The 14,394-nt window shown below is 44.1% G+C and overlaps 2 protein-coding genes across 6 annotated transcripts in view; one reads left to right on the top strand and one right to left on the bottom strand.

Annotated features, from left to right (window-relative positions):
- The window catches only part of prmt7 (protein arginine methyltransferase 7), a 45,708-nt gene extending 32,245 nt beyond the window's left edge, over positions 1 to 13,463 (top strand). For all 3 annotated transcript variants that reach the window (XM_061284295.1, XM_061284294.1, XM_061284293.1), the window contains 2 exons: positions 11,848 to 11,944; positions 12,365 to 13,463. In XM_061284295.1, coding sequence (XP_061140279.1) covers positions 11,848 to 11,944; positions 12,365 to 12,523 — 256 coding nt within the window. In that variant the 3' untranslated portion in view covers positions 12,524 to 13,463. The remainder of the gene's footprint in view (positions 1 to 11,847; positions 11,945 to 12,364) is intronic.
- The window catches only part of ciapin1 (cytokine induced apoptosis inhibitor 1), a 144,595-nt gene that overhangs the window by 12,268 nt on the left and 117,933 nt on the right, over positions 1 to 14,394 (bottom strand). The window lies entirely within an intron of this gene.

Below are 14,394 nucleotides of genomic sequence, written 5' to 3'. Positions count from 1 at the left end.
TCTTAACTAGGCTGGATGTAATTTTTTTTGTTGGCGTTGATTTCCCCGACTGCCTGTAAAGGCACCACCGCGATCAGTGCGGACGTGAAAAAGGCGGCTCTGTATGGGAGAGACGTTGAAGAGGAATAAAAACACCCTTGGAAACCAAAACTTGCCCCTCGTCGTGACTCGGAGCCGCAACAAATGTTTCGGATTTGTGTAGGGTACATTGTGACAGACAGCAAACGAGCAGGTGATCGAGCAAGCCTTGTCTGATACCAGAGCATTGTGTTCGTATGGAGCGTGTTTGAAGTGAACAGCAGAGACGAAAGGAACAAGGCAAAGTGTTGTGAAATAAAATATTACCTGTAATACGCATTTTGGTATTTGCTGATTGAAACTGCTAATTAAATTGTGAATTGAAACTAATAGGAAGAAAACAACTCTTGCTCTTTATATAGCTGACGTGTCTTGCGCATCCGTTCTGCGCATGGGATCCATAGTGCGCATGCGCAGTGATACTGCCTCCGTATGACGTCCGGTCCCAGATGGAGATTAAAAAACAAACAATATTTGACAATAACACACCATCAAGGATTGCACCATCGCATCAAACGATGTGTCGTCAATTATGAATTTTACTGACTAAGTGTGTTGGGCAGGATGGCTGAATGCGATGCGCGATTGACAACAAACAAGAAGAAAGGTGATTTCAAGTTTTATTTCGAGGGAGATTTGTCATGTCTCGTCCCCAGTTTTGCTACGTGTCTAGGTTGCCATAGTTTCTGTTCGCGTCGCCCCTCCCTTCCTGTGTCACTGCAATCAATGTAACGTGTTTTGTATTTAAGTCCTGTCTGCCCCTCGCTCACCGTCGGATCATTGCATGTGTTACTGTCATGATGTCTGTTTGGTTTCTGTTCCTGTCTTTGGTAATGTCACCCTGTCTTTTTGTTCCACGTCTTTGTCGGTCAGTCCTGTTGTTGGTTTTGTTGTACCATGACTTTCTTAAAAAAAAAAAAAAAATTAAAAAAAAAGAAAATTAAAAAAAAATGGTACCCATGTATAATGCGCACCCCAGATTTTAGGACAATAAATTAGTTAAATTTCGCGCATAATACATGGGAAAAAACGGTAGGTTTTTAGGTGCGCCTAATAGGGCGGAAAATACGGTACATCTGAAACAAATGATTATAACAATATATTTGAGAAAAAAAAGCATGTTATTTTGCCTCATTCAAATCGTTCACATCTTAATATCTGAACAAGCCAATTGGTATTGCCACTGCTAGGCGCTAAGCTTGCATGCGCTGCCACAACTCGTACGTAAATCTGTGTATTGCATCAGCAATGAGCTGCGTGATACAAATTTGCACCGTGGTTACAAAACTACCCCACTAACAAGCAGGCCACCTCGTCAGGCCACTATAATATTTTCCTCCACCACTATTACAGTACATGTACATTACGTCAACAATGTTCTATTGTTTAAGAAGTACATAGAAACCCTTAAGGCAGAGACGGGACAGACGCTCGTTCAAGTCAAGACGGAACATACTTTATTGTCCTTCCCCCCAGCAACATACAACCCTCACAACGGTTCCTACCCCGCCTATTACTACATCCCCCTTTCTCAATGGGAAATAATCTTTGTGTAGAAAATTAATACAACAGATTATTTCCTCAACAACTAGCTGAAAAAGGTGAAATGTTTTACAACTCAATACCATCCCAATATATGAACCCAGTGGCAACAACTTAACTATTAAATAATTGGTATTACCAAATCTGACAGCCCAGACCCTGAAGTTGAACATGGGGATTATTCCGCCCCAAAAAGCTGTGAACTCAAGTAACATAGTCTTTAAGGTACTCTGGGGTCTTCCTGACGCGAGAAGGATAGCGTCTCTCAGATTCTGGTGAACCAGAGAGTACAACAGGAGAGACCGGTCCTTTCAGAGTCTCTGTAGGGTTGCTTTCCCCCATATCAGGGACAGTGATGTGTGGTTCTGGAGCCACAGGTGTGCGTGAGAGATGATACCTGTTTCTCCGGAGATTTCCCCCAGATGTTTCTACGATGTAGGACCTTGGTGTGTTCGCTGTGGACACTACAGTACCTCTCTGTAGCATGTCCTTGACCCACACATGGTCTCCAGGTTGTAAGGCAGGCGATGTGCGAGCTCTATGTCGTTTGTCAAAATTCAGTTTTTGTTTTTGTCTGTAGCTCTGCTCCTTCCTCTTCACATTTTCCAAATCCGCTCCTTTTGGATCGAGCTGAGAGGGAATGACCGGAACAGTAGTACGTAATTTACGCCCCATTAGCAGTTCAGTTGGACTACAACCATTTGCTAAAGGTGCGGCACGGTAAGCCATTAAAGCTAAGTAGGGATCACTGGATTTTTTTAGTAGACTTTTGACAGTCCTTATTGCCCGCTCCACCTCCCCATTACTCTGTGGGAAATGTGGACTGGATGTGACATGTGAAAACCCCCACATCCGTGCAAACCTATTGAACTCTTCAGATGCAAATTGCGGACCATTATCTGAGCGTACAACCTCAGGTATACCATGTCGAGCAAAAATAGATTTACAGTGGGTAATTACAGCATCCGAAGTTGTACACGAAAGCTTGGCTACCTCACAAAACCTTGAAAAGTAATCTACAACCGCAAGATACTGTTTTTTACCGAACTGAAACAAATCTACCCCTACTGTACACCATGGTCTTGAAGGAAACTCAGTTCCTAACATTGTCTCTCTGTTGTTAACTCGCTCACGGGCACATGTGTCACACTTCTCAATGAGTTGCTTTAAATCTTTGCTAAAACCTGGCCACCACACAGATTGTTTAGCACGTTCTCTGCACTTAGTAATTCCTAAGTGACCTTCGTGAAGTTTGTTTAGCATGTCAGCTCTAAGTGGTTTTGGAATGACCAGCCTACAGCCTAATAACAACAACCCATTCTGAACGGTCAGTTCACCTGCAAAAGGGAAATATGGCATAAAAGTCTTTTCAATCGAAAACTTGTCTGGCCAACCACTTACACAGAACTGCTTAAGCTGCTGCAAAATGTCATCTTTGTCCTGATGAGACTGAATCTCTTTAAGTGTCTTCTCAGTTGCAGGGAGGCTGTCTACTACGGTGTCGGTATAGAGGTTGATCTCTTCCTCACGTAGTCTTTCCTCCGAAGACGTCACCGGTGCTCTTGATAGAACATCAGCTGTTGCGATTTCTTTGCCAGCCACATGGGATATGGTGAATGAAAATCTCATGAGACGCATTTTCAGGCGTTGTATACGTGGAGGTAGTTCGTCCAGATTTCTCGCGCCTAGTAGAGGGACTAGAAGTTTGTGGTCAGTTTGAATGTGAAAGTCCTTTCCAATCAAAAACTCCGCAAACCTCTCACATGCCCACGTTGTGGCTAGTGCTTCCTTCTCGATTTGCGCGTAGCGCTGCTCTGTGGTGCTCAATGCGTCTGATGCATATGCCACTGGTTTCCAGTCCATACTGCTCGTTTTCTGTAACAATACAGCACCCAGTCCATAAGAAGATGAATCTGCTGAGACTAGCGTATCAGCTGAAGGATCATACAATGCCAGCCCAGGAGGTGTTGTCAAGTCTATTTTTATGCTTTCAAAAGCCTGAATCTGCTGAGGTCCCCATGACCACATGTTTGTTTTTCTTAACAGATCTCTGAGTGGACGTGTCTTTTCTGCTAAGTGTGGAAAAAACTTTCCCAGGTATTTGCCATTCCCAGAAATCTTCTCACCTCGGAAATGTTGGTTGGTTCCTTCATGGCTTTTACTGCATTTAATTTCTCTGGGTCGGGGCTAACTCCAGTTGCCTGAATGATCTGACCCAGGAACTTGATTTTAGTCTTTGAAAATTCACACTTATCATTAAGTGTCACGCCCGCGTCCCGTAGACATGTGAGAGCTTCCCTTAGTCTTTTGTCGTGCTCTTTCTGATCCACTCCCCAGATGAGGACGTCATCCATCTGACACAGTACTCCCTCCAGGCCTTCTAGGATTTGCTGCATGCGTTTCTGAAAGTGTTCTGGTGCTGAAGATAGTCCAAAGCACAGTCTATTGTAGCAATAGCGACCGAAAGGAGTGATAAAGGTTGTGAGCAGTGATGAGTCTTTTGAAAGAGGAATCTGCCAGAAACCTGCATTGGCATCTAGTTTTGAAAAGACCTTGGCACCTGAAAGCTGTCCAAGCGTGTTTTCAACTGAAGGTAGCTGGTGCCTTTCTCTCAAAACAGACTTATTTAGTTGAGTGAGGTCTGAACATATTCTCACTCGTTCACGTGCGGGCTTGGGAACCACCACCATAGGTGCACACCATTCTGTAGGCTGCTCCACCTTGGAGATGACTCTTTGTTGCTCCATACGAGAAAGTTCCTCTTTAACCTTTGGCAGTAAAGGGATAGAAATGCGTCGTGGAGTTGAGACGGAGAATGGTTGTGCCTCCGGTTTAAGTACAATATGGTATTCTCCTTTCATAATTCCAAGCCCTGTGAATAGCTCCGGAAATTCCTGCTTGATTGTCTCTTTATTGTCCAAAGTAGCTGTATCAAGCCTAGCCACTAGCTGTAATGCAGTGGCTGCTTGTCTGCTCAGTAAAGCTGTACTTAGTCCTTCAACCACATAAATGTCCTCCATTATGCTTTTGTCTTTTCTTTTGAGAGTCGCCGAAAACTTGCCTTTAACCTTTAACTGCGAACTGCCTGGCCCCATCAGCACTTTTCTGGTTTGCTTTAGTTCATTGAATTGTCCTTTTACATACATGCCAGCTGGAACTGCTGTCACATCCGCGCCTGTGTCAATTTTAAACACAGCGTTAGACTTGTCCATTTCTATTTCTGTCATCCACGGATCTGAAGATTCACAAGCCACTGAACCCAAAAATGAAATATCCTCTGAAGAAGAATCCTCTAATCTTTCTAGATTGACCTCATACATTTTCTTGAACCTGCACATTCTAGCAAAATGTCCCTTCTTTTTGCAATTATTGCATGAGGCATCTTTAGCCGGGCATTGCTGATAAGCGTGACCTTTTGTGTCTCCACATCTTGTGCATGGTTTGGCTTTGGTGGAAAATCCTGGTTTCAGCTGCATTATGTTTTGTTTGGGTCTGGCGCCCCCTTGTGGTTTGATGCGTACACTATCAAGTTGAGTATTAACGACGTCTCCCTTGAAGTTCGTTTTCAGCATTTCTTGTTGTTTCTTGACCATTTCACTCTGTTTGGCCTTTGTAACTGCTTTTTCTAATGTAAGCTCTGGATCCAGTTGCAACAGTTCTGACAAACGCTTGTCTCGAAGTCAAACTACAAGCCTATCTCTGACCATCTCATCGTGTAGTTGTCCATATCCACAGTGTTCAGCTAAACAATGAAGCGCGGTGATAAAGCTGTCTGCCGACTCGCCCATCTCTTGCTGCCACTGATTAAACTTAGCTCTTTCAAAAATTATATTTCTCCGAGCTACAAAGTGAGCATCCAGTCTCTGCGTGACTCTGTAGTACTCACTCATTTGTTCTGGGGTGAGGTGGAGGGAAACCAAAATGTCCTCCGCCTCTTCTCCCATACTGTAGATTAGTGCATTCATTTGGTTCTCCTCCGCTTGAGTTTCCAAACCTGATGCGATGCGAAACCTCTCAAAGCGTTTTATCCATTTGGGCCAGTCTTCTGCCTTGAACGTGAATTTTTCCGGTGGCATTACTTGATATTGCGCCATCTTTTCGAGCCTCGTTGTTTTCTTCTTCGTCTCCCTTAGCGTTAGCTCCTGCCTAGCCATGCTAGCGGACTGAAGTTACTTTTTCCACTTTCAACGTCCTGTCTTGCTTGGGACTTACTCTAGTCCAGTAGTCTCTTCGCTTCGACACTTTTGGATCCCACTCCTGACACCATGTTCTATTGTTTAAGAGGTACATAGAAACCCTTAAGGCAGAGACGGGACAGACGCTCGTTCAAGTCAAGACGGAACATACTTTATTGTCCTTCCCCCCAGCAACATACAACCCTCACAACGGTTCCTACCCCGCCTATTACTACAAACAAAACATGCAGTAGGTGTGAGCAGCAAGCAGGAAGCACAAAACAGTACAAGTAGAAAAGTTAAATAGATGGTCATTATTATCAACTCCTCTCGACTGTATTTATACAGCACTTTAAAGAAACCACTGCTACGTATATCGACTTGGTTGTACAAGGGGCAAAATTAATAGAACAAAAACACAAGTAAAATGATACATTTATGATATGAACAGTAAAAAACACAAAAATAGTAAGACCAAAATGAAGACTAATGCTGAGTCAAATGCCAAAGAATACAGTCATCACTCACTACTAGGCAGTTCATTTATCGCGGCCTCAGTACATCGCGGGTTTTCATGAAAACAAATATTGCAGATATATTCGGTGCATCACGTTTTTTTGCGGCGTCACTTGGAACGCAGGGCTTTGTCTGCCCATATGACTTTACAGCACACTATTGGCTGGTAGAAGACCAATGGGAACATGTTGATCTCTATTCTTGCTGATGATTGGCTTAGAGCTGTAAGAGCAGCTCCAACCAGGCTTTATCGCAGTGCTTCTCAAATAGTGGGGCGCGCCCCCCTTGGGGGGCGTGGTGCCATACCTGGGGGGGCGCGTGTGACCCTGGGGAACAGGCTTTTTTTTTGGCAGTACTAGAATAAAGTGTAATTGCGAATTTTCACAGCAGGGGGCAGTGGCGCTCTCATTGTTACTTCTGTGACGTTTGCGACAGTGCAACATTTTACAACTTACAAGACAAGTTAGGATAGTCACGGTGGGGAGGGGGGGGCGCGAATAGTTTTCTTCTTGCTAGGGGGGGGGGCGTAACAGAAAATAATTGAGAAGCACTGCTTTATCGCAATCTCCTGCTACGTATCCACTTCTCCACTTTGTTTGTGTCAGCAGAATCAACAGCATCTCTGATTCGCGCTTCGTTCTGTTGTCACAAACGAGGCAGGACAACCAAATGAAACACCGGCTCTGTATTTGGGTAAAGTTTAAAGGAAACAAGGAGGGCTGGAATGCCGGCAGAGAAGGACTATGAGGCAAGCTGACGAGCCGGTCAGCGAGCTCGTGTTGTAGATCGTCGAAGCAGAAGGGCATAGCAAGCTATTTAAAAAATATTTAAAGATACAATCATGTATTTAAAAGTATAATAAAGTGTTTAAGAATAAATTATAAAAGTATTGTGCGATGCCCTCGTGCTGGGCTGCGGGGGCGCGGCAGCCGGTTAGCACGGCAAGAGCAGAGCGGAGCCGTGACACGATTACACCTTAAAATGTTTAGGAAAGTGTTTAAAATACAATAACATATTTAATAGTACCATAGAGTGTATGAAAATAAAAGTATAGGTCTTCCCGCAGATGCCGTCGCGCTGGTAAACAGCACGTCGCAAGACGTGAAATAAAAAGCAATAAATTTACTTGTCAACTTGAACATCTTAAAGTGAAACACCTACAATCACAATCAAATAAAACCTCTGGGAGTTCTTAAAAATGTTCCCTTTGTAAAAAGTCAAAAGATCGGACCAAATGTGAAAGAAAATTCCATTATTAATCTAAATACTACATTCCTGCAATTCCACTGTGTAAAGTTGGATACGCTCCTATTTAATGTGGTTCCAGCCAGATGTCTGTGAAGTTATTGATCACCCAAGCATTTAATTACCATGTTAAAAATACTCGCCGTGTCATGTTTTTACCCAGTTGTTGTCCCGGGTGTTAATCGGATCCTCTAGGACAGGGGTGTCTCATCTTTGTTGTGTGCCGCATCATAGTCATAGTTTCCCTCGGCGGGCCATTATGGCTGTCAACGTCTTCTATATACACATAGGCTACACAACAAACTGATGAATAACGAGTTTTGAAATAAGAGACCAGTAAAAATTGTTAAAATATTTTAAAAAGACTGAGACTTAGACAGACTTTATTGTCATTTTGTAAACACACAGTGCACACAAAACGAAATTACGATGCATACGGCTCTCAACAAAGGAATGACATATCGGCTGGATAAAAAGTGACATAGCTATATAAATATGAAATAAGATAAGATAAATAAGATAAATATAAAGTGCAGCAATGAAGGAAACAAAAACAGTGTCTACGAAGTGCGCAGGGGAATGCTAGGTTGACTGTTCAACAGCCTGACGACAGTGGGGAAAAAACTATTGCAGAACCTGGTAGACCTGCAGCGGATGCTGCGAAACCTCTTCCCAGAGGGTAGCAGGGAGAACAGTCCTTGGTGGGGGTGTGATGGGTCACTAATGATATTTCGGGCTCGGGACACGCAGCGCTGGGATGGCAAGTCCTGAATGGAGGGAAGAGGAGCCCCGATGATCCGCTCTGCTGTCCTCACCACTCTCCTTACGTTCTTCCAATCGGAGGCGCTGCAACCTCCACACCACACCGAGAGACAACTCGTCAGAATGCTCTCTATGGTGCTTCGGTAGAACGTCCTCATGATGGGTGGGGGCAAGTGAGCTCTCCTCATCCTCCGCAGGAAGTACAATCGCTTCTGTGCCCTCTTGACCAGTGTTGCGGTGTTCCCAGTCCAGGTGAGGTCGTCTGCGACGTGGACCTCCAGGAATTTAGTACTGCTGACCACCTCCACATCTGAGCAGTTGATGATCAGTGGAGCGTGGTGAGGCCGGTTCTTCCTGAAGTCGACGATGATCTCCTTCGTCTTCTCCACATTCAGGATCAGGCCATTGTCTCTGCACCAGCCCACCAACTGCTCCACCTCCTCTCTGTAGTCCAGGTCGTCGTCATCGCTGATGAGGCCCACCACCGTTGTGTCGTCCGCAAACTTCACGATGTGATTGGTGGTGAACCTGGGGACGCAGTCGTGTGTCATCAGGGTGAACAGCAGGGGGCTCAGGACGCAGCCCTGAGGGGAGCCTGTGCTGAGGGTGATGACATCTGAGGTGTTCTGTCCGACCCGGACTGACTGAGGTCTGTTGGTGAGGAAGTCTAGCAGCCAGTTCCGAAGGGGGGTGCCGAAGCCCAGGCGTTCCAGTTTTCCCACCAGATGCTGTGGAATGATGGTGTTAAACGCTGAACTGAAGTCCAGGAACAGCAACCGCACGTGGGTGTTCCTCTCCTCCAGGTGAGCCATGCTCAGGTGAAGAACGGAGGAGATGGCATCCTCAGTAGAGCGATTCTTCCGGTAGGCAAACTAGAACGAGTCGAATGTCGGGGGGAGTCTGGAGACGATGTGGTCCTTGACCAGCCTTTCGAAGCACTTCATCAAGATGGGAGTCAGTGCCACCGGTCTGTAGTCATTGAATGAGGTGATTTGCCTCAGTAGAGCGATTCTTCCGGTAGGCAAACTGGAACGGGTCGAATGTCGGGGGGAGTCTGGAGACGATGTGGTCCTTGACCAGCCTTTCGAAGCACTTCATCAAGATGGGAGTCAGTGCCACCGGTCTGTAGTCATTGAATGAGGTGATTTGAGGTTTCTTTGGCACCGGAATGATGGAGGCAGCCTTGAAGCATACAGGCACCGTGGCTTGGCCCAGCGAGATGTTAAAAATGTCTGTGATGACACCAGCCAGCTGACCTGCACATTCCTTTAACACCCGCCCAGGTATGCTATCAGTGCCTGGGGCCTTACGTGGGTCGACTCTCCTCAGAGTCTTCAACACGTCGGCTGAGTCAAGGCAGAGTGCCTCCTCTTCCTGATGGGGAACAGATTTAACTGCCGGAGTGCCGTTCAGTGCCTCAAACCGCCCAAAGAAGTTGTTGAGACCATTCAGGAAGTCAGCATCAACCTCACCCACCTAGGGGGGAGGGTAAGTTATAGTCAGTAATCGCCCATATGCCTTGCCACATGCTCCTGGTGTTATTGGCGTCGTGGAAAAAATCCTGTACTTTTCGACTGTGGCTTTGCTTCGCTAACCTTATGGCACGGTTCAAGTTGGCTCTCGCTGTCCTCAGTGCCTCCTTGTCGCCAGACTTGAAGGCAGCGTTCCGTGCTCGCAGTGTATGACGAACCTCCTCAGTCATCCAGGGTCGTTGGTTGGCTCGGGTGATGATGTTCTTAGTGGTGCTGACGTCCTCGGTGCATTTGTAGATGTAGGCTGACACAGTCGTGGCGTACTCATCAATGTCCACCTGATTGTCATATGTTGCTGCTGATCTGACCATGTCCCAGTCAGAGCACTCAAAGCATTCCTGGAGCACCTCCATGGTCCCGTCAGACCACACCCTCACCTGCTTCACTGTAGGTTTTGCTCTGATCAGCAGGGGCCTGTAAACAGGGATTAGCTTTACAGATAGGTGGTCTGAAGAGCTGAGGTGGGGGCGGGGGGCTGCTCTGAATGCCCCATTTATATTTGAATAAACCAAGTCCAGAGTGTTCTCTCCCCAAGTTGGAAAATCCACGTGTTGGTAAAAATGAGGGAGAACAGTTTTCATGTTAGCTTGGTTAAAGTCCCCAGCAATGATGAAAACACCCTCTGTGTGCGTGGATTGCAGCTCACTGATTGTTCGATAGAGAACGCTCATGGCCTCTTTCGTATTAGCGCTAGGAGGGACATACACAGCCGTGATGCTAACAACAGTAAACTCTCTGGGCAGGTAGAAGGGTCTGCAGTTGACAGTCAAAAGCTCGATGTCCGAAGAGCAGAAGCTGGCGACAGATCTAGCATTTTTGCACCAGCTGTTGTTGACGTAGACACACAGCCCTCCTCCTCGGGATTTAAATAGTAATGAAAATCTCTAGCAACGTCTGTTTTTGAAAAGTAAAGACGATTTGTATTTTGAGTAATGACACAAAGTTGGTGCAAAATTTGTCTTGGCGGGCCACATAAATTGTGGCGGGCCGTATCTGGCCCCCTGGCCTTGAGTTTGACACCTATGCTCTAAGACACGTGTCAAACTCAAGGCTCGGGGGCCAGATACGGCCCGACACAACATTTTATGTGACCCGCGAAGACAAATTGTGCATCAAATTCACTATAATAGTCAATACAAAAATTGCAAATCGAGTTCACTTTTAAAAATCATCTTTTTAAAATATTTGAACAGTTTTTACTAGTCTCTGATTTGAAAACTATTCATCAGTTTGTTTTGAAGCTTATATTGAATATAATATGAGGCGTTACATACATTTATTTGGGTTGACAGTCATAAAAGGCCCACCAAAGAAAACTATGACTTTCATTTGGCCCATGACAAAAATGAGTCTCACACTTTTGCTCTAGGACAAGGGTGCTAAAGTATGACCTCTGTAAAAGTGCCAAAATTGGCATTCAAAAATCCATCACTCCTCCTGTTCATTTTAGACTGACTGCAATAGACTTTTTTTTTACGTCTTGTGTGCTACACATGCCTGCCAAAACATATCAATTTAGATCGACAGGGTGAACCTTTTTATCACTCAGGTTGTAATTGGACGGAATTAATGGAGCAGCAAAAATAGCTAAATAATAATATGAATATCAGCCATATGTTTGAGTATATGAGGTCTGCATTAGAATATCAAAGCCTCTTGTATGATGTTTTCATATGCTCCCCAAAGTCAGCTAGGATCAGTTCCAGTTCACTTGTTAGTAATTAAAAGAAACAGAAATGAAAATTGACTAATGAATTCCTTAATTCCCATGGAAAATGTCCATAGTTTTCCCCCATCAAGTAAAAGTTCACCAAAATTTTCCTTCCTTTGTGGATGAGAAGTAATTCCTTGGAAAAAAAGTCAAAGTCAAAGTCAGCTTTATTGTCAATCTCTCCACATGTCACAACACACAAAGAGACCGAAATTACGTTTTTCTCTATCCCACGGTGACGAGACACATAACACGATAGTTACTCGTAATGCTCATTCTCTTCCAGAAGTGGCAACTGCCAGGGTGTAGCAATGTGGTTGGAGTACCACCTAACCCGGGACATTTCAGTAAGCGTGGGCTTAACTGAACCAATCAGTGAAGAGGTACGTTGCAGATTTATTTTTTGACTATGCGCTTAATATATAGCCGTGGGGGGAAATAAGTCAAGAGACCACCATGTTTTCTTTGATTTCTTGTTCATTTTGATGTCTGGTGTCACAAATAGTGCTATCAAGTGACTGACACAAAAAACAGAATGGCTAAAAGCACCTGTTTTAGCAATACATTCCCAGGCTTCTAATGTAAGGACTTACCAAGTGATTTTGATCATTGTCAAGACAATCTTCGGAAAATGTCTCTATCAGCTTTTAAATTCAATTGTCATGAGCTGTTTTTGTTTTCTTTGATCTATTTTATTTTATAAGGCACTAAAATGATGATTAAACTGAAGTCACAAAGAGGGTCTGTTATTTTTCCGTCACTGTATGTTGGAAAATTTAACTGTTGAGTGTTACCTGTTACAGGGCCACTGTGAGTGGAGTCGCCATAGTAAACAAGGAGTATATTTCTTCAGATCGGGATGGGAGAATTCTGCCAATGACAGAGCTGCTTTGTTTTACAACTTTATCTTTGAGCCCAGTTCAGGAGACATCAAGATGGACTTCAATTGCAAGTCTCATTGATATTGTTGAATTAGAAACTTTTTACAGTTATGTATTAGTTCACAAAGAATAAATTGGCTGTTGTGTCTACTATGAAATATAAGCAGCAGAGGTGGGCGTTACGTCAGTACTGACTGATTATGTTTTTTAGTCCAGAAAGCAAGAATGTCTTTGACCAAGTCCTTAGTAGTACTAACACTTTGTGCTGTAATTAGGTTTCTGTCGATCAAAGAATGGCTTGTAATCAATGTTCCCTCTAAACTGCGCGCGTGCGCAATCCCGCACATTCTCAGCGCACAAGAAAATCTATCCAGCGCATAAACATCAACATAACGTATTATTAGATTATAATATACCGTTTTTTTCCGTGTATAATGTATAATACGCACCCTAAAAATGGCATGTTGATGCTGGAAAAAAGCCTGTACCCATGTATAATACGCACCCAATTTATTTTATTTTTTATTTTTTTAAGTCCCAATGATCGTCACACACGCAGGGAGGCAATGGGTCCCATTTTTATAGTCTTTGGTATGGTCTTAAATAGGCTGGATGTATTTCTTTTGTTGGCGTTGATTTCTCCGACTGCCCGTAAAGGCACCACCGCGATCAGATGAAAAGAGAGGGAAGTGGCGTGCGGACATGTGAAAAAGGCGGCTCTGTATGGGAGAGACGTTGAAGAGGAATAAAAACACCCTTGGAAACCAAAACTTGCCCCTCGTCGTGACTCGGAGCCGCAACAAATGTTTCGGATTTGTGTAGGGTACATTGTGACAGCAAACGAGCAGGTGATCGAGCAAGCGTCTGATACGAGAGCATTGCGGTCGTATGGAGCGTGTTATCAGTGAACAGCAGAGACGAAAGGAACAAGGCAAAGTGTTGTGAAATAAAATATTACCTGTAATACGCATTTTGTTATTTGCTGATTGAAACTGCTAATTAAACTATGAATTGAAACTAATAGGAAGAAAACAACTCTCGCTCTTTATATAGCTGACGTGTCTTGCGCATCCGTTCTGCGCAGCTGATCCATAATGCGCATGCGCAGTTATACTGCCTCCGTATGACGTCTGGTCCGCGATGGAGATTCAAAAACAAACAATATTTGACAATAACACACCATCAAGGATTGCACCATCGCATCAAACGATGTGTCAATTATGAATTTTACTAAGTGTGTTGGGCAGGATGGCTGAATGCGATGCGCGATTGACAACAAACAAGAAGAAAGGTGATTTCAAGTTTTATTTCGAGGGAGATTTGTCATGTCTCGTCCCCAGTTTTGCTATGTGTCTAGGTTGCCATAGTTTCTGTTCGCGTCGCCCCTCTCTTCCTGTGTCACCTCAATCAATGTAACGTGTTTTGTATTTAAGTCCTGTCTGCCCCTCGCTCACCGTCGGATGATGTCATGATGTCTGTTTGGTTTCTGTTCCTGTCTTTGGGAATGTCACCCGGTCTTTTTGTTCCACGTCTTTGTCGGTCAGTCCTGTTGTTGGTTTTGTTGTACCATGACTTTCTTAAAAAAAAAAAAAAATTAAAAAAAAAATTGTACCCATGTATAATGCGCACCCCAGATTTTAGGACAATAAATTAGTTGAATTTTGCGCATTATACAAGGAAAAAAACGGTATTGCAATATATATAATATATATATATATACAGCTAGTAAATATATTATAATTTATAATATATTATTAGACCTAATCTAATTAATTCACCCAATATATTGGTTTTTTTGTTTCTCACTCAGTGAGTGACAGGTGTCCAGCCAATGATACGATACGGTTCACTTACGGTACGAAGCCAATCATGGCATTGACGGTGGTTGCGTCTGGGCCCTGCCTATTAGGGGTGTAAATCGCGGGTTTTGTTACGATACTTGCCGATATCTT

This window comes from Syngnathus typhle, linkage group LG7 (assembly GCF_033458585.1).
Source record: "Syngnathus typhle isolate RoL2023-S1 ecotype Sweden linkage group LG7, RoL_Styp_1.0, whole genome shotgun sequence".
Classification (NCBI taxonomy): domain Eukaryota; kingdom Metazoa; phylum Chordata; class Actinopteri; order Syngnathiformes; family Syngnathidae; genus Syngnathus; species Syngnathus typhle.
The sequence above is the reverse complement of the archived record's forward strand: the minus strand, read 5'-3'. Positions and strand labels throughout refer to the sequence as shown.